We start from the raw sequence: 26,854 nt of genomic DNA, 5'->3' as shown, positions 1-26,854 counted from the left end.
AGCTATCGACCAGTACTTCACTCGCTCTCATCTGGTGATGGCTGACCAGGAGTCCCTGCATACTCTTGCCGATTGCGGCCTATCTGTGGTCTTTATGTGGACCCCTGGCCATGTTGAGATACCTGGCAATGAAAATGTTGACCGCCTGGCGAAAGAGGCCACCAGTAAACCATCTCTGGACATTGGTCTCCCGGAGACTGATTTGCGAGCAGTCTTACGCGGCAAAGTTTTCGCGCTATGGGACGCTGAATGGTGCGGTCTGACCACACCTAGCAAACTCCGTGCCGTCAAGAAGACGATGACTGTGTGGCGGTCATCCCTGCGAGCCACTCACAGGGACACAGTAGTCCTTAGCCGGGTCCGCATTGGGCACACTCGGCTGACGCACAGTCACTTACTGCGCCGTGAGGACTCACCTCTATGTCGCTGTGGCTCCGTTTTGTCTGTGGTCCACATTTTTATGGAGTGTCACCTTTTAGCTGTGTTCAGGCAGACGTTTGCGCTGCCTAACATGCTCCCTGCCCTTTTAATAGATGACTCTGCCACAGTGGACTTTGTTTTGCGTTTTATTTGGGCAGGTTTTTTTTATCATTTAATCTGAGTGTTTGTTTTTTAGTGTTGATTCTGGCTTTTGGTCTCCGATATTATACTGAGTTTTTAATGTGTTCTCGGTGGTTGGCTTTTCCTTTTTTTTCTTTTATTCTCTGTTGGTGGTTTTAGTTTTTTTCGGAAAAAGGGACAGGCGACCGTAGCAGTCTGGTCCCTTTAATCCCACAAACCAACCAACCATTTTTTTAACATCTCATCTTAAAAAATTTTCCTAAAACGGTTGCGATGTTTGCTTTTACTACTGCTTTGTTACTGTGGAATCACAGTATCAAAAATGTAGCACACACTCAAGGTTGCCCAGATAAGTACTGAAGTACAGTTAGCCTGCAGTGTTAATTGTAATATGCTCTTTGTTCGCTGTTTGAGATAAATTTGACTTAAACTTCTTTAATGGCTGAATTAGTCGCAGAACTTTTAATAAAACTTTTCCAATAGAGAAATCGCCCAAGTGAGCCCCTTATGTCCTCCTCTCTCTCTCTCTCTCTCTCTCTCTCTCTCTCTCTCTCTCTTTTCAAAAGTAGTATGACATGATGAAAATTCGACAGAGAGAAACTATTTGTTCCCATAAAAAAGAAAAAAAAGGTTACACACACAAGGTGTAATAATTTTCTTTCCACATTTTCAAGATGTTGACATTTCCACCATAAAATTATCACCACAAAACAATTTCTTTTGAACAAATGGTCTTAAGTTGCCACTTTATTCTTAAAGACAGACATATAATGCAGGTTACACTAAATCATTCAGACTGATAAAGGGCATTATTGTACATGAATATAGAAGTGCAGTTATGGAATTTACCTTTAAATGACAACAAATATTACTAGCACACATAATTTTTTTTAAAAATAAATTCATATGTCTTATATGTTCAAGATTCAGATCAGAGAATTTATTCTTGGCGTTTGTAACAAAAGGTTTGATCACTTCAGTTCATATCACTTTTCTTCCAAAAAATTTTCTCGGTAGTAAAACTGTGAGGAGTAAGTAAAGTTTAGAAGACGGTAAGTATTGAGTTGTGTTTGGTCATTACCTCAACCAGTGTGTGCTGTCTTGACCTTTCACATCTTGCATAGGAAACAAAAACTGAAGATTATACCCATTCTCTGTGCTCTCTCTGCTGCCTCTCCTACTAGAGATGGGGGATCCGCTCCTGAACTGATTCATAGAGTTGAATCTTTCAAAGGAGTGAACAATCAGTGATTCAGAAAAAAAGAACGGTAGCTCCAAAAGTTTCCCACAGCAGAGAGAGAGAGAGAGAGAGAGAGAGAGAGAGAGAGCATATCAGCCGGGCCTCTGCTGGTCAGAGCACACTGCACACCACATAATACAGCCAGCACCGGCCTCTGCCCAGCTTCTACCTTGGCTGCCTGCATTGTGCAGTGCTCATTGGATTTTGTGTTTCACATATGCTGTGCCGTCTCTGTGCTTCCTCTGGCGCACCGTAACTTAGCATCGCACTCCGTCGGCGATCGTTTCATTTGCACGTCCTGCCCTCTGGGCAGTTGATGCGAGGAACAGGACAGAGAGCCTTCTAACGGAGAACATAAGAACTGCTTGCAAGAGAACGGACGATTTGTCTTGGAGCGGGTGACTGGTGGCCGTTCACCCCCCCCCCCCCCCCCCCCCCCACCTTCGGAACTCGCCTGCTCAACGCTCATCCAACCGTTCTCAACTCTAGCCAAAGTGCTGAGCAAAGCAACTCAGGTGTCACTCTGGCCTCTGCGGTCTTAGCTCACGCAGTAATACAGCTCGCGGCTCGACCTGCTTGACTTAGCGCCTCTGCATTGGAGTTCGTCTCTACTGGATATTGTTCTTCGTAGTAATACCGCTATGTATATTAGATTATTATGTTATGTATACATCATTTGTTTTTATTTTATTTTTATTTGTTTAAACTGATCAGATTAGGTTCCTGACGACTCTTCTTACTATAGGACTTTTATTATGGACACTCGAATTCATGCTTTAATTACGAGCGAACCGATAAACGTATCGCAAAATGTGATACACCAATATTTTCCTTGTTTTATTATGCATAAGGCTATATGCAGCACTTTAGTCTTACAGTCAAATTTATATTTTTATTTTCTTATTCTGGTACGAATTTAGTGATTTTAGGCGTCTTCGGGAGGAAACATTCACTTTAAAAATATATGGCTTGCTATGTATTTGTACGAGGTTAATGAAATTTTAATACATTGTAGCCAAATATATTGTTAATTTAAATCTCAAGTTACAACATTTTCCGATCACCCAAAAAGCCACGATAGTGCAAAATAAATCAATAAAAACTTTGTCATATCGTGAAAATTTCAATAAACAATACAAAATTCTTACTCATTATCTGTGTTACTTCGAAATAGGATCAAATAATATCAAAATACAGGTATAGTACTGGAATAAACCAAGTTTAAAGGGCAATGTGCCTTCCATTTATTTTCTATTGTGAATGAGTGGTGAGTCATTAAAAAGAGCTAGTTCATTTCAGGGAGTGAACAATTCTGATCCAATATCTGAAAAGAACAGTTTTGCCCATCTCTATCTCCCACTGCCTGTAGTAAGTGGTGTACAGTCTGATACCGAGGATAGGTATCTCAGAAATTAGCAGAAACAGTGAAATCTTGCAACTATATGATGGCTTACTATCTGAGGAACACCACAGCTCAGTACATTTTCAGTAGAAAAGATAAGACCCCTTAACTAGCCAACACTGGGATGTACAAAATTCTCTCTCCTGATTGTGATAAGTTTTACTGTGGTCAATCAGGCAGAGACATAGGAAGTAGGCAAATGGAAGTTGCAGAATGATGACTCCACATTTGCTGAACATACAGCGAGTGAGGTCTACTGCTACCAGCCACAGTGCCATGTCATCCACTTAGCTAAGGCCAAAATATTCACCTGTTGGAAGCCCTGGAAATCAACAAATATCTGCCCCATATGACTGATAATATTAAATGACCAAGCAGCTCAATACTTCCCTCTTCTAAACATCAGTTAATCCTCTCAGATTTCTAATGCTACCCATACTGTCTCCTCCTTTCTATTCCTATATTTTATTATGATGGCCTATGTACTCCATACATTCTTTTGTTACAGTTGTCAGTTCTATATTTAACTCTGTTTCTGTATCGCTTTCCATGTGTATTCTCTCTTCAAGCTATTCTTTAGCACTCTTGTCAGGTGGTAGTAATTTTATTTTATTATGGTTGTTAATGTAATTTAATTTATTGTACAAGCACTATTTTTCGTGTTTGGTGTTAAGGTTTTCCTGATTTTCTCCCATTTTGTTTATTTACAGTTAAACTTTTTCCCTTTTAATTATATTGTCACTGCACTGTCAAAAATGACATTTACTGTACATTAGTGCCTCAGTCAAGATGAGTAACATCCACCCCAATTTTTGAAAATATTGTGGCTTGCCAGAATGAAATTTTCACTGTGCAGTGGAATATGCACTGACGTGAACTTCCTAGCAGATTAAAACTGCACCGGACTGAAACTCGAACTCGGGACCTTTCCCTTTTGCAGGCAAGTGCTCTACCGGCTGAGGTACCCAATCAAGACTCACAACCTGGCCTCACAGCTTTACTTCCGTCAGTAGAGCACTTGCCTGAGAAAGGCAAAGGTCGCTAGTTCGTGTCTCATTCTGGCACACAGTTTTAGTCTGCCAGGAAGTTTCATATTGTGTTATACTTGACAACAATAGTCAGTTAAATTCTGATGACCTTGTAAGCCGAAAACTAGTTAACTAAATAAATTAATACTATAGAACATAACACAATGCTGTGCTCTTTCACTTATAATTATGTTGTTCTACTAGAAAGTAACAGAAGTGATTAACATAATATCCAATGACAGCTAAAATTTGGCATGTTGATTTTTATATGATACGACAACAAAAATATTGCAGCAGATTCCAACATAACAGGCCAGATGATTCCCATGTAAAGTTCTTGCTGTCAAGTGATCCATATTGGTGCAAATATAACGAAACGTTCTGGGTAGAAAGAAGAAGATAGAAGAGACAGGAAGATGCCAAACGCAATCTAAAAATATTGTAGTAGACAGAAAGTTAAAGGTATACTGTGATTAGTATTTTTGTGGTTGCTCTCATGACAAGCCCGTTATAGACTTCATGTAGTGTTGTCAGTGATGAGTGTAAGGAACTGCAGAATAACTTTCATTGTTTTTCCACATGGTGTAATGAATGCAAGATAATGTCCTGTCAGAGAGAATGAACATGATATTATTAGGTTGGGAGACCAGAGGTAAAATTTCAGAGCCTGTTGCGTCTTTTTAGTATTCATTATATTATTAAAAATCGATATTATACTGGCTTAACACATGAAATCATTACTATACAAGATGCTAGTGCAACATAATACAGCTAACTTCTCCAGCATTTGGAGACCATACCAAGGAAGCACGACAGTAGACATCACATTAAATTAAACTTGGTGCTATAGTAGTAACAAGTAAAATGTGAGAGAGAAATGATAACAAAAACAAAAGTCCATCTCTAGAAGAAAGTTGATGTTCTTGCAAACCCCATTGGGTAAATTTTAACAAACTGCCTCAGTCATATATCTCACATTGCGATCTACATCTACATAGATACTTCATAAGCCACCGTATGGTGCATGGTGGAGGGTACCCTTTACCACTAATTGACTAATTGTCATTCGCTTTCCTGTTCCGCTCCCAAATAGAGTGAGGGGTGAAACGTCTGTATGTATGCCCCTGTATGAGCCCTATTTTCTTGTATCTTACTTTCATGGTCCTTGCATGCATTGTATGTTGGTGTCAATAGAATTATTCAGCAGTCAGCTTCAAATTCTGGTTCTCTAAATTTTCTCAATAATGTTTCTCGTATTCCCTCCAGGGATTCCCATTTGAGTTCCCAAAGCATATCCGTAACATGTGTTGTTCAAAACTACCTGTAACAAATCTAGCAGCTTGCCTGAGAATTGCTTCGATGTCTTCCTTCAGTCCAACCTGGTGTGGACCCCAAACACTCTAGCAGTACTCAATAGCAGGTCACCCCAGCATACTATATACAGTCCCCTTTACAGGCAAACCACTCGTTCCTAAAATTCTCCCAATAAACCGAGGTCGACCATTTGCCTTCCCCACCACAGTTTCACGGGCTCATTCCACCTCATATCACTTTGCAACATTAAGCCCAGATAGCTAAACGACTTGACTGTGCTAAGTTAGACACTAGTAATACTGTATCCAAACATTACAGGTTTGATCTTCTTACTCATCTGCTTTAACTTACATTTTTCCACATTTACTGCTAACTGCTATTTATCATGCCAACTGGAAATTTTGTCTAAGTTGCCTTGTATCTTCCTACAGTCTCTGAACTTCGACGCCTTACTGTACACCATAGAATCATCTGCAAACAACTGCAGATTGCTACCCACCCTGTCCACCAAATCATTTATGAATATAGAGAACCACGGCGGTCTGATCACACGTCCCTGCAGCACCCCTTACGATACCCTTGTCTCCGATGAACACTCGCAGTTGAGATCAACATACTGTGTTATATTAGTTATGAAGTCTTTGAACCACTCGTATATCTGTGAACCTATTCCATATGATCATACCTTCATTAAGTCAGCAATGGGCTACCGTTTCAAAGGCCTTCTGGAAATCTAGAAATATCATGTGAGGAAAGGGTAAGATGAGTTTTACTAGAGTGATGTTTTCTAAAACCATGCTGATTTGTGAATATAAGTTTCTGAGTCTCAAAGTTTATTGGATTCAAACTGAGAATATGTTCAATGATTGTGCAGCAAACAGAAGATAGGGGTATTGGTCTGTAGTTTTGCATGTCTTTCCTTTTACCCTTCTTATATACTAGAGTCACCTGTGTCTTTTCCAGTCGCTTGGGACTTTGTGCTGGGCAGAGATTTGTGATAAATGCAAGCTAGGTAAGGGGCCAATGCCATAGAGCACTCTTTGTAAAATCGAACTGGGATTCCATCCACACATGGTGATTTATTTGCTTTGATATCTTTCAGTTGTTGCTCTGTCAGGTATGCTTCTTACTGTGTCATCCATACAGGAGTCTGTCTGATGGTCAAATGACAATATATTTGTACGATTTTCCTGTGTGAATGATTTCTTGAATGTGAAATTTAAAACTTTCATTTTTCAATCTTCAACTGCCACACCAGACTGGTCAACAAGAAACTTAATGGAAGCCTTAGTCTCACTTAGTGATTTTACATAAGACCAGAATTTCCTCAGGTTCTCTGCCAGATCGTTTGCTAAGGTGTGATAGTGGTATTGTTGTATACTTGGCGCGTAGATCTTTTCACAGATGCACAAATGTCTACTAACCTGTGCATGTCGTTATTTATGCATTCCCCTTTGAACAGAGAGTGCAACAGCCTTTGCTTCCTCAGCATCTGCAGAATGTCATTATTAAACCATGGTGGGTCTTTTCCATCTTTTATCCACTTACTAGGTACGTAACTCTCTAGGCCACGATTTACAATCTGCTTAAACCTTGCCCGTAATTCCTCTACATCCATCTTACTAGAACTAAGTGATCATAAGAGTAAGATAAGAGAGATAAGTACTAAGGTATTTAGACATCATTTTCCCTTCACTGCGGGCACAAATGGAATAAATAAGGAAGTCAGTAATATCAGTTTGAAGTATTCTCCACCATGCACTGTTCACAGACATGTGAAGTGTATATGTAGATACGAATGTTATTTAGTGTCTTTTGCTCTTCTGTATTATGTATTTTCTGATAGTTTTCATCTGCATAGTAGTTGATGTATACCAATACTTTTGAGTTCTGGGTGGAATTGTGATGTAGATAAAGATAAGGCTATCTTTCAGGAATCTACTGTACAGCTTGTGTTGAAATCTGTGAATGAAGGGACATAGGCTATAGTTCAATCATTTGTCAATGATGTCATTAGAAGTAGATCACTATTAGTTCGGTAAGGCTAGTGAAGAAAATCAGTTGTGGCCCTATTTAATGAATTGTCCTAGCATTCGCCTGAAATGTTTTTGGGAAAAACACAGAGATCCTACTGGCCATATGAGGATCTGATCTGTGCTTATAGCAAAAAAAAACAGTCAGTCTTCTTAACCATTGCCACCTCACGTGGAAAAATTCCTTAGAAGTTACAAAACTCAAAGTGCCCACTTTGAATAGCAAACTTCCTGGAAAAATATTAATTATTGAATCCATATTTTCATGTTATTGTCTTTTATGCTGCGTATCCCCTCCCCCCTCCCCTCTTCTGAATGTAACATCTGATTAATAGCATGTTTCTTGATACAGGATGTCCCACTCAAAAACAAACATACATCTACTTAAATTACACGTAAAGGCTTTGCATAAAAATCAAGAAGTTAAATGAACAAGTTGTACCTTGTTCGTGGGAAAATAAAGGTGAATCACAAAAGGTGCTAGAAGTTACAGCCCTCAACATGTAAACACAGTTGAACATGACAGTGCAGATTCTCAAATGTTGCTGCCAGAACCTCTGGTGTCACTGCCTGGATTTCACGGATGATGCTCTCTCATAAGCCTACCAAGTTGTGTGGGTTTGCTGCTGTAGACCTTGACGTTTAGGCCACCCCAGGAGGTGACATTGCCACTGGTCCTTCCTGCATGGGAATAAGCTCCAGCTCATTAAGCCTCTCCCAGTGGCTTGGACGACCTCCTCTTGGCCCTTCTGCCGGGAGGAGGTCATTTTAACTAGGTTGCGTATTGGGCACTGCCTTTTTAGCCATTGTCATTTGATAAGTGGTGCTACCCCACCACTTTGTACACATTGCACCTATTTAACTGTCCACTACTTCCTGACGGAATATCCATTTTTTAACTGTTTACATTCCCACTTGGGTTTGCCGTCTGAGTTTCAGCTGTTTTAGCAAATATTGTGTGGGCTGTCATCCACATTTTACTTTTTATCCGCCAAAGCAATATGGGAAAGGCCATTCAATTCTCAGTTTTGGACCTGCATTTCTGTGTGATGTCTTTTTCAGCCCTTTCTCCATGTCCCTGCTTTTCGCTGTCTTCTCTTATGTCCATTGGGACTGATGTATAGCCAATTTTTAGACTCCTCTCTGTCTTTGTGTTCTATAGTTCTGGCTTGGGCGTGTATGACCCCAGTTGTTTCTGCACCCTAAAGCAAAATAAATAAATAAACAAACAAACAAACAAACAAACTGTAAATGCTGCTCACCAAGCTGTTTAACAAACATTAGTTGACATGTCTTAATGGTACAAGTAATCCAATATTGTTTCTCAAGAAACACATGCTCTTAGACAGAACAGCAATACATTGTCACTAAACAATGATCACTGAGCTCCAACCACAGCAGTGCGCAGAAACACACTGTTGTGTCAAACGATGTTGCAGAGTGCAATGTTGCCATGTCAAACGTCACAAATTTAAGTGACTGGTACACATTTATAGGGCTTCTTTTGAGTGGGACACCCTGTAGCTGCTGATTGTGTTAACTGTACTAGCTGCTGCCCAACAAATGATTATCAAATTAATAAATTTAGTACCAGATGTCACCTGATGAACACTCAACGCTTCTGTGATTATTCAATCTTATTTAATTGTACAAGGTTTTTGTTCTGTTCTTCAAGGAATTAAGAAATTTAAAGTGGCTTAAACCAGACATGTAAAACAGTAGTTATTGCATATGCACTGAAAGGGGGAAAATAATAGTACTAATACAGAATTTTGAATCTGTTGCCACCTTCATTACAAAGAAGAGAGAAGACTACTTCATTTGAAGAACAGATGACTAATAGGGTAGGTAATATTTGACCAATGAATCAAAGGTGAGGAAAGCATGTGTCCCAATGATTGTTAATGTCTTTCTATAAGGTCACCTAATAACATTCTTAATATATGCATGCTCTTCCATTGATTCTGAATTAGTACATGAATACTAATACTTCAAAAAATGCTTTCATTGCATATTATTTCCCTTCTCCATCCTTACTTAGTTTCAAAATCTGAATTAAAATATCTGTTTCCTGTCGTGCTTGTGTTCTTTGTATATTAGTTATGATAATTTTTGTTTTCCCTTAACTGTGTTAAGACTGAAAAAAGATATAAAATAATGTACAGGGATTGTCAACATTACACATTCTTTATTTCTTTAATGCATTGGAAGAAACAATAACATACAGACTGATCCCTCATCTCCATGAGTATTTCTCAACACATTCTGCCATTGGAACAGGAGTTTATGAAATACTCTGTTGGTAGAACTATTTTAGCAGAGTGTATAGCTACCTTTATGTAAGGTATGCAGTCTGTGTCAGACTGAAAGTATTTCTTCAATGGCCCATATATTTCGATATCCATTGGCACACAGTTAGCAATCATGATACGTGTTGAAGCATCTACCAGACTAATTATCCAATCTTTGAATGAATGGAGGCTTCACAATTACAATTACTTCACATGTTCATGGAGTAGTCAAGTATTTGCAGCTTCTGTGTTAGGTATTTACTCAATTTCCATGTTCCATAAATAACACTGCTTGACAGTTGCTAAGGAACAGATACATTGTTGGACAGAAATAATCACAGGTAATTATGGACATGAAACATGGTAGCATATGTAATAGAGGTGTAGTAGTATATTTATAATGTAAAACAGTACAGATTTCACCACTTCGGAAAGTATAACAACAAATATTTATAATTTTCATGTTTGACACAGGTCAGGCCAACATAAAGTTCAATATTGGACTTTCAGTAAGGAATATGCCCTCTTGGGCATTAATGCACATTTAACACCTGTTATTTATGCTGGCTACCAAGCTGTTAAGCAAGCTTTGGGGGACATTGTTCCAGTCCTCTCTCAGTGTGGTTTTAAATTCTTTCACGGTTTGGGAAAGGGGTATTCATTGAGGAACAAATCTACCAAGAACATCCTAGGCATTCTTTATAGGGTTTAGGTTCATGGAGTGTGGAGGCCATTCTATACATTCAATGTCTTCACTTTCCAATGTGTCCAACACCTCAGCGGTCCTGGGTGGGCGGGCATTGTTGTCCATAGACAGAAAGTTGGGGCTTGCTGCAACCCTAAAGAGACGTACATGATCCAGATTAAACTCCCTGAAATGCTATTGTATTGTAACAGTACCTTGCACAAAGATGTATAGTAGTGTTCGGTCACTGTACATAATGGCCACAATTACTTGCTACATTGAAGCGGGATTCATTGGAGAATGTCACTTTGCATCACTGTTGTTGCCCCCAACCAACATGTTTCCTACACCAACAAACTTGTTCCGACGATGACTTGGCTGAAGTGGGATTCATTTAACAGGCTTCTGAGCAGACAAACTAGCATGATTTAACTGCCACACAATGTTTCTGATGGAGACATGTACTGGAAGCACTTGCAAGGTCTGCAGCACACTACTGAGAGTGAGATGTCTGTTCTTTATCACCACTAGGGCTAGGTATCAATCCTCTTGTGGTGTGGTTCTCTGTCTGCAACCACCTGCATGCTTTTGCATAGCATTTCCACCTTCAGCAGTCTTTTTTAATCACGAGATGACACTTCTAGACACACTCATTACTGTGGCCACAGTAGTGACACTTAGACTGCCTTCGAGCCATCCAACTGCTCATCTGTCATCACTGTGCTTCATTGGCGAGCATTCCTTCTTCAGCGTGTTGAGCAGTATAAGCATAAAAATGCTGTTTCTGTTGGGAAGAAAAATAAAACCTTACCTATAAGAATTGGCCTTGGGTGATTAACTGTTCACCCCCAATAGTAAACACTCAAATTATGTCTTGCATACACAATACCATACCACATGGAATGCTGCACAAATTGGTTCTACAACAACCTTCATCAGAGACAGTACTGCACGAGCTGTCAAATGCCTACAGAGCATCTGTGCACAGGCTTTGCTTCAGTTGTCATGTCCCGCTCTCTACATTTCCTTTTACTATCATTGGTCAGATGTTCTATAGCGAGTGTCTGTTGTTTCTTAGAAATTGTTGAGGGGTGTATCTCCATGTTATGTATTACTGTTTGACAGTATTGTTATTATTGTTATATGAAACATACATCTGCTCAGAGGTCCACAAATGAGGCATTAACACATCAAAATAAAATACATTCATCATCATTAGTAGTTTTCTGATATATTAGCAGGTCCTTTTCCTCTCCATTTTTGCAATCCATTACTTCCTTCTTAAGGCTGCTGTATGTTGTACCATCCATCATGTCATCCAGTATCTGAAATCTCTTCCTTCCTCACTTCCTTTTCCCATCTACATAACCTTCTAAAACTGTTTTTATTAGTCCATCATTCTTTCTTAATATATGCCCAATCCAATTTCTTTTGCTTATTTTTATTATATCTAGTAATTGTCTTTTCTCTCCCACTCTTATTCTTTCCATCCTCCGCCATGTCCACATCTCAAAAGCCTCCAGCCTTTCTCTGTCTTTCTTCCTCAAAGTCCATGTTTCAGCACCATACAGAAGAACACTCCATACAAAACATTTTATGAGTCTTCTCCTCAGTTTTCTGTCAAGACTGCTGCATAAAATTCTCCTTTTCTTATAAAATGCCCCTTTTGCCATTGCTATCCTTGTTTTAATTTCTGTGCTGCACTTCCAGTTGGTGACTGTCCTGCTTTCAAGATACTTAAAATTTTGCACCTGTCCTAATATTTCTCCATTCAACATAATTTTTATTTCTTTATTTCCTCCTAATGCCAATACTTTTGTTTTATTTGTGTTAATTTTCATTCCACAATTTTTTCAGTTAGCTTCAATGGTGTCCACTAAATCCTGTAATTCTTTTTCCCCTGTGGATAGAAGGACCATGTCATCAGCAAACCTCAAACACCCTACACTTCTTCCTCCAATTTCTACTCCTTTGTCATGTAATGAGCATTGGTCAATCATATTTTCCAAGTAGAGGTTGAAAAGGGTAGGTGATAGACAGCATCCTTGCCTCACTCCTTTTCCTAGTCCGATACAGTTTGTGCTTTCTCCGCTCACTTTAACTGAGGCTTTTTGATTCAGATATAATGAGTGTACAAGTCTTCTGGTTTTCCAGTCCACTCTCTTCTCCCTCATTATAGTCGCCAGCTTGTCCCAAGCCACATTGTCAAATGCATTTTTTAGATTGATGAAGCACATATAGAGGTCTCTTCCTTTTTCAATAAACCTTTCTCTGAAGATTCATAGGAGCCCTATTGCATCTCTAGTGCCCATATTCCGTCTAAAGCCAAACTGCTCCTCGCCAAGGTTCTCCTCAATTACATTTTCAAGTCTCATATTAATTAATTAATTAATTATTCTTAGCATTGCTTTGGCTGCGTGTGAAATGATTCTAATTGTCCTGTGCTCTGTGCTCACTGCATTTCTTGGTTTTTTTTTTTTTTTTTTTTTTTTTTTTTTTTTTTTTTTTTTTTTTTTTTGTCAGAAAGTCCTAGGGCCATTCACCACTGTCATATATTTTATTACATAACCTCAATATTTCTCTTATTCCATTTTGATTCAAATATTTTAATATTTCTCCCAGTATTGTATCTATACCTACTGCTTTGCCATTTTTCATTGCAGCTATGGCAGACTTTGCTTCTTCCATTATGATGGTTAGTCCTTTCTCGTCATCACTTACACTGTTGAATGATTCAAGTTCCAGAGTTTCTGGTTTGCAGTCTGTGTAATATAGCTCTTTTAGATATTCTTCCCATCTCTGGAGGACATTGTCATGATAATTGTACACTACCTCTTCGCCTTTACTCAAAATTTCCATAGTAGCACTTCCTGCTCTGTTTTTTATCCCATATCATAATCTTCACTCTGTTGTATAGTAAATCGTATCTTCCCTTCCTGTCCAGTTCTTCAGTTGCATAACATTCCTCTTTTAGCCATTTTTTCCTAGCCTGCTGTTTCTCTTTGCAGTTCATTATTTAACCTTCAGTACATCTTTCTTGCATCTTCAGTGTTCTTGTTTTTAAATTTTCTTCTCTCCATCTTGGAAATCATTTCTTCTGTGTCCCATGTTTTTTCCTCCATTTACATATCCTATATTCTGCTGTCCTGCTTTAATAATTCCTTCTTTCAGCATATCCAGTACTCAATAACGTTATCAGGTGGTTCTTTGTCTCATAATATGTTTAGAAACTCAAACTATAGAATTTCTTTAATTTTTCTTTGTTGGATCTTATCTTCTTTAGATCTCACTTCTTCACCATGGTCAACTTCTTCAGTTTTTTTCATTCTTATTTCTATTTCTGCCATAATTAAGTTGTGGTCACTATTAATATCTGCACCTGGTAATGTATGCACCTTCTTGATTCCATTCCTGTATCTTTCTTCTACCAGTATAAAATCGATTCGGTTTCTGCGTGCATTCCTTGAACATTAAAGTCAGTTTCAGATTTATGATAACCGGTGTTATATGAATTTTAACATAGTACAGTGACAGTGCTGTTATTTTACATTAGTTGTCATTCTTTAGTCCCTTGTAGACATTTATAAATGAGGTGTTATTCCAGCTGATTTGGAAGACATTTATGTGTTTCATATAAACCAAATACGAAACAACTCATTATGAAACAAATCAGGTCTTAAGTTTACAAAAGACTATCTTCATGCTCAAGGTTCATAATTATGAATTAAAGTTTTACTAAAGATTAAGAGTAAATATCTTTAGGTTGGACAATAAGTTAAGTATGCAGGAAGCATAGAATTACTGCATTAAATTTTATCGAACATAAGTGACAGGACTAAAAAATCTTTCTGTAATGTAATATAATACTAAAGTGGTCAAGGTATGTCGGCATTCTCTGGCTGTGTGGTTGATTACTTCGTAAACACACTGAAAACTTGCATGGGTTGAGTAAGATATACATTTCTTAATTTTGAACCATTACCTTATGTAGAATTTTCAAGCTAATTCTTCAACTGTCTTCTGACATAGATCATCAGTGTCCAAATCCACAGTTGTTAGATGGACTGTTATTTCTCTCTTGCATGTGTCATCATGTTGTTTCCTCATCTGCCTTATTTTCTGTATAACACTGTTAGAGCTATATGTAGAGTCTGACTAATCAGAACACACAGTCCAATGGTAGTGTCTAGTGCTTATTACAAAGAATATGACACATTTTGAAGAAAGTATCATCATAGTTTTGATGTCGACATTTGTCCTCCTTGTATGAAGCACCACTAAGAGGTCACTCTGTAAGCGCATGGGTTTGTGTGGTGAGAGTCAGTTACCATAAACTTTCTGGGTACAGTACCGTATCATATAGTAAGAAGAAACTGTCATTGATGAAACTGATCTTTGTCATTGTTATAGTGGCCTCCTCCTGGCTCTACTTTCCAGTACAGCGGACTCAGGAGGCGGCTACTGTATGTATTGTGTGTGTATTAAACCGGTGACCTAGAAATGATGGAGAGGCTTCATCACATTGTAGCTCTCAGTGGTTCACAACCCCATAACAGGCCACAGCAGTATACCCACCCCATTGCCACCCCTCACCGAACCCAGGGTTATAGTGCAGTTCGGCCCCCCATGGACCCCCTTGGGAATGTCTCATACCAGACAAGTGTAACCTCAGATGTTTGCTCGGTAGAGTAGTTATGATGTACCTATATGTGGAGACAGTGTTTGCGCAGCAATTGCCGACACTGTAACTGAGGCAGAATAAGTGGAAACAGCCTGCATTCAATGAGTTAGATGGAAAACTGCCGTAAAAACCATCCACAGGCTGATCGGCACACCAGACCTGAACACCAATCCGCTGGGCAGATTCGTGCCAGGGACCAGCATGCCTTCCCACTCGGGAAGCAGCGCATTAGACCGTGTGGTTAGCCAGGTGGGCTAGGATACTGTAACTGTGCCTGAAATGTTGGTTTCATCAGTTTTTTCCCCACTTTTCCACACTTGAAAACATGTTAATGATGTGTATGGTAGTCACAGGGTTCACCACCTGTCATGATCCCTTCCTGAAAATTATGGGCGCTTGTAACGTGATGCATAAGTGGTTAAGATGTGCCACTATTGTTTAGTTATTGTGCTTATTTTCCCTCTTCACATCGCTCACATTTTTACACTTCAGATCTCCATGTACAGTTTTGTACATTGTTCCATAAGAAATATGGAATCTCTCACAGAGGAGTAGATTATTCTTGTAATATTTGAAATTCCCTACCTAATGTCTTGGATATTCTGCAGTGTTGTCACACAGACTGGTTGCGTAGAAGTATTACATTAGAAAGGATGACACACCCTCTAATGAATAATGTGTATCACATGGAGGTGTTTCTATGGTCCATGCAGTCTTCCCCTTACACCCTGAAAATTGTAGTGTGAATTCCACTTGTATGGGCATCCTTCTCTCTCTCTCTCTCTCTCTCTCTCTCTCTCTCTCTCTAAATTTTTTGCATGTCTCGGAATATTTGGTTTCTGCTTATTATTTTTGCTTTGAGTGTCATTGCATTGCATTTGAAAGTGCGTTAATGTGAGACGCTGATTATTAAAGCTGTTTCCTGCACATCGCAGCATCAGTTATAAGGTAAGTGAAAATTTATTATTCTATCACCGTGCCCCCTCCCCCCTTGATGTACTGCAGGTTGTTATAAGGTAGTAAAAATTTGATCATTTTGAAGATCGGCATTGCTCACAAAAATATTGTTAAAGCTTGTTACTCTTTTTATGTAATGGGCATTGATAATCAGAAAATTCTCAATTTTTAATGAGCTTTCTCCTATATTATTCAAAACAAATAAATAGCATTTTTTGGAAAAGTAAAAAATTAAAGGCTACAGTTTTCACAGCTCTGGCATGCAGACAGTTTACTGATTTAAATTATATACAGTTTTTTTCAACTTCTCCTGTCTACCGTGGTGTATGATGGCTTGTTTTAAAGTTTAACTTCTATAAAACATTAAGATAAAAAATTGGCAGTGCTGAAACAATGTAAAAGATTATCACGTGTATAAAATATTGTGTAGCACATGGACAGTCAGCAGTTACACTATAACTTTGTACAAAAGCTTTACACATTTTTTCTTACAAAACCACATTTGATATATTTAAGTACACCACTGATATTTAGTTATTGTTCCATTCATATATTGAATAACTACCCACCTCTAGCTTCAGCTTGCACCAAAACAAATCTTTTTGGTAATAACAGTAGTCACATTTTAATGTGCGTTAGATGACTTGAGGCAGCTATGAAATTATGACAGCATAGTTTCTGTGATAACATTAAAGATTTTTTTGTGTGTTTCTGTTACATACTGAATATGTGTTGCAATGCATGATATCTATTGCTGGACATTTTTAATTGTGTTTGTTAGTAAATGGCTTACCACTGTTCTGTTTTTTAAGGTGATTGAAAGATTAATTTAAATCAGCTCTTTATGAAACATGGGAAGTAACAGAGTTCAGTCTGAACTCTGATATAAGTTATTATTTTGTTTCACATAATATGTATGTCAATATGAATTCATGTGTAAATATGTTTGTTAAATGTCTTTTTTCCTGACATACAAGCTTCCTTTTTGTTCTGTAGTTTACGAAAGATGATGTTCTGCTGAGTAATCTTCCTGCAGTGTATATCAGTTGGACTTTCTTCTTTATTTACACATTCAGCACATTATATCAACTCTTTTCCATTGGTACAGATTGGAATCAATCCTGGGCTGTTTGCAGCCTATAAGGGACATCACTATGCAGGACCTGGAAACCATTTCTGTAAGAACCTTTTCTGTTCATAAAACTCATAACTATACTTGGTGGCCATTATTTAAAGCCTTTCTTGCCTATTGTGTAAAAGTAACAATAACAATATTAATTACAATGCTGCATATCACTATTTTGCGTAACAAGAGGGACACCGCGTGGAAAAAAATTGAAGAAATGCAATGAATGGTATTTACTTCTCCCGTTGAGAAATAAAAGTTGTGTGTGTGTGTGCAGTGTAACATAATATTCTTCAATAGTCTTCAGTGTAATGCCATTAATAGTCATTGTAATTTTGTAACTGTAAATATAGGACATGCATGCTCACTGTTGAATGGACACACACACACAGAAAATACACTTTTTTTCATGGTGATAAATACTAGGTGTTTCAAATGATTCATTTTATTTCACAAGACTATTTGAGTGAAGGTGGTAACTTGGTACAGATTTTTAACTTGAACATAGGGCAACAAAATCCCCCCCCCCCCCCCCCCTCTTCCCCCTCTCCAGAAGAACCAACAGATTTTACAAAGGTAAACCTTTTACATACAATGTTGGGATACTTTCTATAATTATGTTTAGGATCAAAGTTTTCATTTAACTTTCACAAATGTTCAATATCCAGAACATAGTCAGATTTGTCCCATATGTTTGTGAGCACGGCTGGAGTCGTTGTAGTCAGTGCTATTGCTTTGGGATGTAACAGTTCACTCAAAGTTATTGTAGGAGAGGCACATAGACACAGTCTCTGAAACCCCCTTCCTAATCTCTCCCCCTCCCCCCCTCCCCCCTCCCCCACTCGCCCCCCCCCCCCCCCCCCCCCCCGCCACACACACACACACTCTCAAAACCACACACAGAGAGATCAAGTGACCTTGGTGGCCAAAGGTGCCAATGCGGAGTCCATCCACCTGATATGGCTGATCCATCATTGAGGCAGATTGTTGTTAATAAATGGTCCTACAGTGCAGATACCAATGTGGTGGTGCTCCATACTGTTCAGAATTTCTGGGATGTTCTCTCAGTTCTGGAAAAAGCCAGATCTCCAACACATCCGGGTATGAGTATGGATAATGAAAGGTCAAGCTAGTTGCACCAGGATGTCCTCTAATGACAACCACTTGAACTAGCAACTTACTACTCCCACTCCTGCTGCTGCTGCTGCTGCTACTACTACTACTACTACTACTACTACTACTACTACTTCTGCCACCACCACCACCACCACCACCACCAAGTATATTAATAATTTTATGCACAAGTGGAAATATATTGATCTTTGTTCATGTAGAAGATATAGTCAAGTTAATCTTTCTGAAACACTGTGTACATTAATATTTCTTGTTGATCATCCCCACTGATGTATTGCAAGCACTAGTTAGACAAAGTAGGGCTTTTGGATATTTTCTCAGATCTATTTGCTAGAATCCTTTTCCCCGTCTCAAACCATAACGGTGCTTTCATGTCAGTGGTAAGTAGAGAAGATTAATCCAAATGCACTGCAAGCTGGTGACTGGTCTCCAAACACAGTAACTGCAAAAAATGCAATGTAAATTAGTTTAATGTGACATGTAAATTACACTTTGAGAAATGTGTGACTGAGACATTGATCAGTTTGAAACTTTGCATGTATTGTAATTTTCAGACAGTGTTGTTGTGACCTTACCTCTGATAAAAATAGTGTGTGAAAAATGATAGAATTAGCATCTGTTAGCTTCCCAAAACACTATCCCATGTGGTAAGCCTGGTAAGCCACAGCCTGGAAGACCTGCCAGTTTGGATGTGGAGGTGAGAGCTGTGTCATAGCTGATGGACTGCTTATGGCTGATAGGATCTCTTCTGAAACATGTGTTAACCATATAAATTTTCTAAAAAGGATGAGGGACCAGTATGAAACTGACAAAATTTCAACACACTGGGCTAATCTCAATCCCATATAGGTTGAAAATTGCCGGCATTATGAAGCTGTTAGGAATGATATGAATGCAAAAATGATTCGTTCCTAAAAAGAAACATCAAAATTGCAAATTACAGTGTGTCGTGTCTGATGAGAATGCATTTTGTCAAGATTCCTTACATTATGTAGGCAATAAAACCATGCTGTACATCTGCAGCTCAAATTTTATTATGAAGCTAGTAGTGAAGGACATGGGCCTTAGAATTTAGGGGATTATTTTTATGGTCAGCGAGAGATATTGTGTTTTATCTTTCCTGTACCAACTTTTACCTTCACTATTTAAGAGATCTATGGATAGGACACATCCTCAGGCATCAAGGATTCATCAATTTGGTATTTGGGGGGGGGGGGGGGGATGATAAAAATTGTGGAGGGAGACCAAGGCTTGAATACATTAAACAGGCTAAAATTGATGTAGGTTTCAGTAGCTATGCAGAGATGAGACTTGCACAGGATAGAGTAGTGTGGAGGGCTGAATCAAAGCAGTCTTCAGACTGAAGGCTACAATGATGACAACAGAAGCAACAGCTGATGAGCTACTTAGTCATAAGAAACTCTGATTTGTTACATAGGGCTAACATTAGAATCTTTGTTAAGGTTCTTAAGTCTCCTTCAGGTTTGCTGGCTGTTTTGTCTTGGCTGAAAGCTCTAACAAATGTTTGCACCATATCTCTCCCCCCTACAAATCATATGACTTGCAGGGCTTTTTCTCCAACCTGTACTCCACCTTCCAAGAAGGGATCTGTTTGAGAGAGACGTTTATATTTACTGAGTATGTACTTGGAGTCTTTGTCAAGGTTAGTATACAGTTTGCTGTGCTATTCCTTTGGATATGTCTGCCTTGAATTATCTTCCCCATTTCAACAAAGTCTTCTGATTTTTCCCAAGGTAAAGTGAAGTTTTCTATTTTTTTTGTCAAAATCCTTGACATAATTGTCCCACTGTACTTACTTGAAGTTGATCCATGTTTTGAAAAGGACAGTTTAAAGTTTAATGATTGCTTCTGTGATGCAGTTGATGGTTCTGTGTTGGGTTTGTGGCAGTGGCTCCGCAATGTTCTTTTTCGCTTGTAATATGTGGTCATTGACAGAAAACATGGTGTGGGTTTTATCCTTGTCTGTAAATAGTGCTATTTCAGAATGGAGACCATTTTTGGTTGTGAAGTAGTTTAAGACCTGACAGTGCAGTAAAGCATTTTGGTTCTCTCCATTTCTCTGTCTCCTTATAGCCCCAAGAAAAGCTGTGCTGATTGAAGTCATCCAAGATCAGTTTTGTGGAATGTGAATATAAATTATATGTATCTTGAACTTCGTCATGAGTTGCTGGTTTGTGCACAGATATTTTTGTAAGGAGGGAATTGCTCTCACTAAGAATTCTTGTGACATCTGCAGATAAAACTTGATTCTCAGTGTTGGTAAAATCTATATTGTCATATTTCATACACAGTCTTTCTAGGGCTAGTTTCATTCCTTTACCTGTGGTCTGATCAACTGGAAATCTGTCATGTCTTGAAAAAGTACATCTCACAGTGTTAAACTTCTCGCAAATGATAGATAGACTTCCTTTCCCCAATAACATTATCTCAGTATTAATAAAAATTATGGTGACATGTTGAATAATCGGGATCTCTGCTGGATGTTCGTGTTGTTCTCGCATGATGTTTCAATGGTGTAACTTGCTGTCTTCTTAAAGCGCTAGCTGGGAACTGTCCTTGGATGGGTCGAGTCCAGTATTTGTGCCTGAATGGTGCTGGGTGCTCCATAATCGGTCTGCACTGCATTGATTGTTCCGTCCGCAGTCTGCACCCGCCAGGCACGGCTCCAATAGTCCTCTCTGGTCACCGGTGTTCCAACTGCCATCCACGCAGGGCTCAGCCATGCTGTCCTCTGGGGGTCATGTTCATTATCTGAGATGTGACAAAGCCGATGTGTAATTTCTGGTGCTCTGTCACATGCCCGTTTCCTCAGACTCCACTTCTGTTTCTTGCTGGGCGTTCCATAACCAATCCACACCACATCAGGTGTTCCGTCCGCAACAAGAAACATCCAGCAGAGTTCCCAATTATTCAGCATGTCAACAGATTGCCAGGAAAGCCTAAAGAATTACAGAAATTATGGTTATTGCCAGCACTGAGGAATTCCATTGTGTGTTTCTCATTCTAATCAGCCTTACATCAGTGCTTCAGTAATGGAAACTGCAGACCGTGGGAACTCCCCATTATTTCCCTGGGTATGTCTGAGGTACTTTCCATGTACCCCTTAGATAATTATTCAAACACATCAGATTTTTTTATTTATTTTTCTGTGTTCCTCTTGTTATTCCTTAAATGCATAAAATTTGGTCTCTTGTTCTTAGTACTTGGCAATGTCTTGGCCGTTCTCTGGCGTTTCTTGCAGTCATGGTCCTCAAACATTGGGTAATGATTTTCAGGAGAATTTTACATACACTATAGAATTGTTTCAACAGTCCTTCAAATCTCTTTGCTCTGGAATGAGAATAAATATAAATTACTTATGTTACCTTGGCCATTTGTATCTGCTAACTTTTTCTAATTTGTTGTCATAATAATGTTTCTGTTGCCAACAACATGGCCTTTAACAGTACAGCTGCAATACTACCATTACTGGGGTTCATGAGTTACTAGTTGTTTCATAATCCTTATGACATCATTCACCAGGGTACTGGTTTATGTTTTAAGTTTCTAATGTACTTCAGGTTACTGATGTGAGATTTCCATTCTGCCATCTGCAAATTTCTTCCTTCTGTATTTATTATTCGCAGGATGTGGTGCTCTTTGATTTCAGACTGTGATATTTGCTTTCCAGTGCCATATGAAGTATGCCTCTAGATATCCATTTCACAATTTTTTTAAAATTACAAGGAGACAGAATGACTGGCCAACTCTTATTTTCAGGAGGCAAAATTCCTAGTATTTGTAATAGAAAAATGTTAAGTACAAGATAAGAATACTAACTTTCAAGAGGAAACGAAACAGGGCTTGAAAGGAGAAGCAGGTCACTCAGACAAATACAGTAGTAGTCAGAGGTGGAGACACACACACCAAAAAGATCAGGTGTGAAATACGTTGGTAAGCATTGTTTAGGTCAGAGAGGGTAGCATGAACACAGTGAGTAGTAGTGGTAGATTAAAAGAGGAAGGAAAAGAAACATTGAAAGAATTATTCAATTAAAATAATAGGAAGAAAGGGAAAAAGATAAGAAAAGAAAAAAGGGGGATAAAACTATAGATAATAAGCACTGGTGAAAAAGAGGGTGCTGTTAATGGAGGTTAGGTCCAGTGGAGTGGCAGGCTGAGAGTATGTATCTACCTTTGTAGTTAAAAGAAACTAGTGCTGGGTGGGAGGATCCAAATTGTCCTTGATGTATAGCAGGCACTCAGCTCTTTTACATTATGCTGTTGAACATGCTTAACAGCTAGCCTCTGGATTTCGTCAAGGGGGATAGTTCATCTTTCTTCATTCATGTGTTCAGCCTGTTTAGTAGTGGTCATTCGCGTGCACTCTAGTTCAATGGAGTTTGTAAACATGACAACTGTGGAGCATAGATGTTACCTTAATGTTTTCACTTTATACGTGAAGTAAAGTGAATTGGGAATAAGACCTGACAGTGTTGTCCATCCCCTTCTCCCTCAGCCTCTGGACTCTTTTTTGGGACTTTCCAGTTTCGTAATATCATTTCTGTACAATGGTGGAACTGATTTAATGGAAAGCTGGAGGCAGTTGCTTTTTACACTTCCCATATATCAGAAGATTTCACTGATGACGGGATATCAAATAGTAACGAACTTTCCCTGTCAGTTCATTGGTTGATTTTGACTGAGTCCTGTGTCACAGTGTCACATTTTTTTTTTCCATGTGAAGCCTGCATCTATTGCTATTTCTTCCATAGAAATGAACCGAGGTGACAACAGTCAGAGGATACCTCCTAATATCGTGTCAAACATCCTTTTGCCCATTGTACTGCAGCAACTCGACATGACATGACTCAACAAGTCGTTGAAAGTCCGCTGCAGAAATATTGAGCCATACTGCCTCTATAGCCGTCCATAATTGTGAAAATATCTAGGATTTTGTGCATGTACTGACCTGTTGATTATGTCCCATAAATGTTTGATGGGATTCATGTCAGGTGATCTGGGTGGCCAAATCGTTTGCTTAAGTTGTCCAGAATGTTCTTCAAACCTATGAAAAATTATGGCCCGATGATGGTGCACTTTTGCCCATAAAAATTTCATTGTTGTTTGTGACCGTGAAGTACATGAACGGCTGCAAATGATCTCCAAGCATCTGAACATAACTATTTCCAGCCAGTGATCAGTTCAGTTGGACCAAAGGGCCCAGTCCATTCCATGTAAACACAACCCGCAGCACTGTGGACCCACCACCAGCTTGCACAGTGCTTTGTTGACAACTTGGGTCCATGGCTTCAAAAGCTCTGTGCCACACTCGAACCATACCGTTACCTGTTACCGACTGAAATTGGGACTTATTTGACCAAGTCATGGTTTTCCAGTCTTCCAGGGGCCAGCCAATATGGTCACAAGCCCAAGAAAGGTGCCGCAGGGGATATTGTGCTATTAGCAAAGACACTTGCATCAATCTCTGCTGCCCTGACCAATTAATGCCAAATTTTGCCACACTGTCATAATGGATACATTTGTCATACATCCAACATTGATTTCCGTGGATATTTCATGCAGTGTTGCTTCTCTGTTAGCATTGACAACTCTTTGCAAATTCTGCTACCACAGCTTTGTCCATGGTGAGAGGTAATGCCTGAAATTTGGTATTCTTGGCAAACTCTTTTCGCTGTGGATCTCGGAATAGTGAATTACTTAACAATTTTCTAAATGGATTGTCCCATGTGTCTAGCCCCAACTACCATTCCACATTTAAAGTCTGTTAATTCCTGTCATGTGCCATTATCATGTAAGGAAAACCTTTTCACATGAATCACCTAAGTAAAAATGACAGCTCTGCCAATGCACTGCCCTTTTATACCTTTTGTACTCCATCTGTGTATGTTGATATCTCTCTCCCATGACTTTTGTCACCTCACTGCGTGTAATCTTGATTGTTTATTTCACAATTTTGCCTATCACCATGTCTTTTGTGCTTGTGACACATTACTTGAATTTCTTCTGCTTCCTTCAATACTTAGCACAGACACAATTTCATTATTCATACATAGCTTTATTGTAAATAAACAAATGACCCAGAACAAGTCACTAGTGCCTGCAATAATTTATAATTTTACTGTATTGAAAGCAATGTGTATTTGTTTCAAATAAATTTATTTTCATAAGTAAGTTACGTATTGATTGATTACTGGATTGGTACAGTGCTGCATCCATAAAAAAAAAAAAAAAAAAAAAAAGAAGAATACACATCAAATCCCTAGGTGGAACATCATATTCTCAGTTAGGAAGAGTATGCTGTTGAAAGAGTACTGTGGCAAGGTGCACACATTTACTTTACTTTACTTCAGTTATTGGGTATTGAAAGCAGCATACGTCTGTTTACATCTGTTCACCTCCGTAATCTCTTGTACATTTTCTCTGTGCCAATTTAACACAGTATGCATGTATGAGATTCTACTCTTTACTGTTCCTCAGAACTTTTATTTATCCATTTTCTTTGATGCGACTTCGTTTACGAAGTCATATGTGGAGGTGTAGCATTATCTTGGATTTTGACAAAGATGGTTCAATGAATTTTCACAGTATCAGCCACCTCTTAGAGCAACAGAGGGAGAGTATGGAAAATCTATATTGGATAGCTATAGCAATTCAAGTGAAACTTCTTGGGGAAATGTAATTTTTACAACTATGCCACTTTTTGTTTGAAATTTTTGTTGCTGTTATTTGCAGCAGTACTTGTAGCAGCAACACAGCATGTAACACTTGGTTAGTGAGAATTGCATTTTAGTTAAAGATATGTTGTTAAAGGTCATGTTGCTAAGGACTGATAGTTGTTAGCTTCCTGCAATACACAGCCAGAAATCTCCTATGTAACCATCATCTCTCCACACATCTACATTCATACTCGGAAACCCAGCTGTATGGTATCATACTTTTCCTTTCCTTTCCTGTTTCACTTACAAATGGAGTGAGGGTAAAACAACAGTCTATGTCCCTCTGTACAAGCACTGATTTCTCTTACCGTATCTTTGTGGTCCTTAAGTGAAATGTACTTTGGTGGCAGTAGGATTATTCTGCAGTCGTCTGCAAATGCCAGTTTTCAAAATTTTCTCAACAGTGCTTCGCGAAAAGACAATCATTTTCCCACCAGGGATTCCCATGTAACTTAATGAAGCTTTTCCATAATCCTCATGTGGTGATCAAACATACAAGTAACAAATCTAGCAACAGGCTTCTGAATTCTTTAGATGTCTGCCTTTAATCTGACCTGGTGGGATCCCAAACGCTCGAGCAGTACTCAAGAATGTGTCGCACTAGTGTGGTCTCCTTTATAGATGAGTTAAACTTTCCCAGAATTGTTCCAGTAAACCCAAGTTGACCATTCACATTCCCTCTACTCTTCTTATGTTCTCATTACATTTCATATTGGTTTGTAAGTTCGTGCCTAGATATTTAATCGACATGAATACTGTATTTGAACATTAAAAGATTTTTGTTTGTACTCATTTGCGTTAACTTACATTTTTCCCACATTTTGAGCAAACTGCTATTCATCACACAAAATAAAAATTCTGTATCCTTCTACAATCACTCGTTGGTGTGTGACTTCTGAAATTTTCCCGGCGTATTTGTTCTTCTAATAATTTCCGGGTATGCAGCCGGATCCCGTCGACATTCTGCCACGATATTTCGGCCCAGAGACGTCCAGCCATCATCAGGTGAGTACACAACTACTGAAGAGCCCAGGTGCAGTCACGGTATTTATGCCGATTCTCGCGCACGTGTTGACGTGCGCAGCATAGCCGAGTTGTACGTGCTGCCCTCGGTGGTGAAAGTAAAAGATCATCTAGTCATTGAGTATCGAATGACGCTGTCTATTCCGCTGTGAATGTATAATTTTAATAACAGGATTCCAATTTTTATCCAGTTGAAAGCCGTTGTCACGATTTATAAGATTGTCGGCAAGACGTATTTCCACTGATTCCTTGATTACGGAATCCCAAAATCCGGAAACCGGAGCTAAAATTTTTGTTCCATTGTATTCCATTGAATGTCCCAATGCAATACAGTGCTCTGCTACTGCCGATTTTGACGGTTGCCGCAGACGGGTGTATCTTTCATGTTCTGTACATCGTTCATGGACAGTTCTTGTCGTCTGGCCAATATATGCAGAGCCACATTCACAGGGAATTTTGTAGACGCCTGCTTTCTTCAGTTGTAAATCGTCTTTAAGGGATCCAACCAGGGCCCGGTTCTTTGCTGGTGGACGGAAGATAACCTTGATTTTATTCTTCTTCAGTAATCGGCCTATTTTTGACGACACATTCCCGGCGTATGGAAGAAACGCAGTTGATTTAAAGTCGTCATCAGCGTCCT

At 38.9% G+C, this 26,854-nt stretch overlaps 1 protein-coding gene across 1 annotated transcript in view; it reads left to right on the top strand.

Moving 5' to 3' along the window:
• Positions 1-26,854, top strand: part of LOC126299457 (uncharacterized) — a 226,942-nt gene that overhangs the window by 94,909 nt on the left and 105,179 nt on the right. Inside the window, exon 4 of the mRNA XM_049991374.1 lies at positions 17,301-17,370. Within this exon, the coding sequence (XP_049847331.1) occupies positions 17,301-17,370 (70 nt within the window). The remainder of the gene's footprint in view (positions 1-17,300; positions 17,371-26,854) is intronic.

This window comes from Schistocerca gregaria, chromosome X (genome assembly GCF_023897955.1).
Source record: "Schistocerca gregaria isolate iqSchGreg1 chromosome X, iqSchGreg1.2, whole genome shotgun sequence".
In the NCBI taxonomy this organism is placed as follows: domain Eukaryota; kingdom Metazoa; phylum Arthropoda; class Insecta; order Orthoptera; family Acrididae; genus Schistocerca; species Schistocerca gregaria.
The sequence above is the reverse complement of the archived record's forward strand: the minus strand, read 5'-3'. Positions and strand labels throughout refer to the sequence as shown.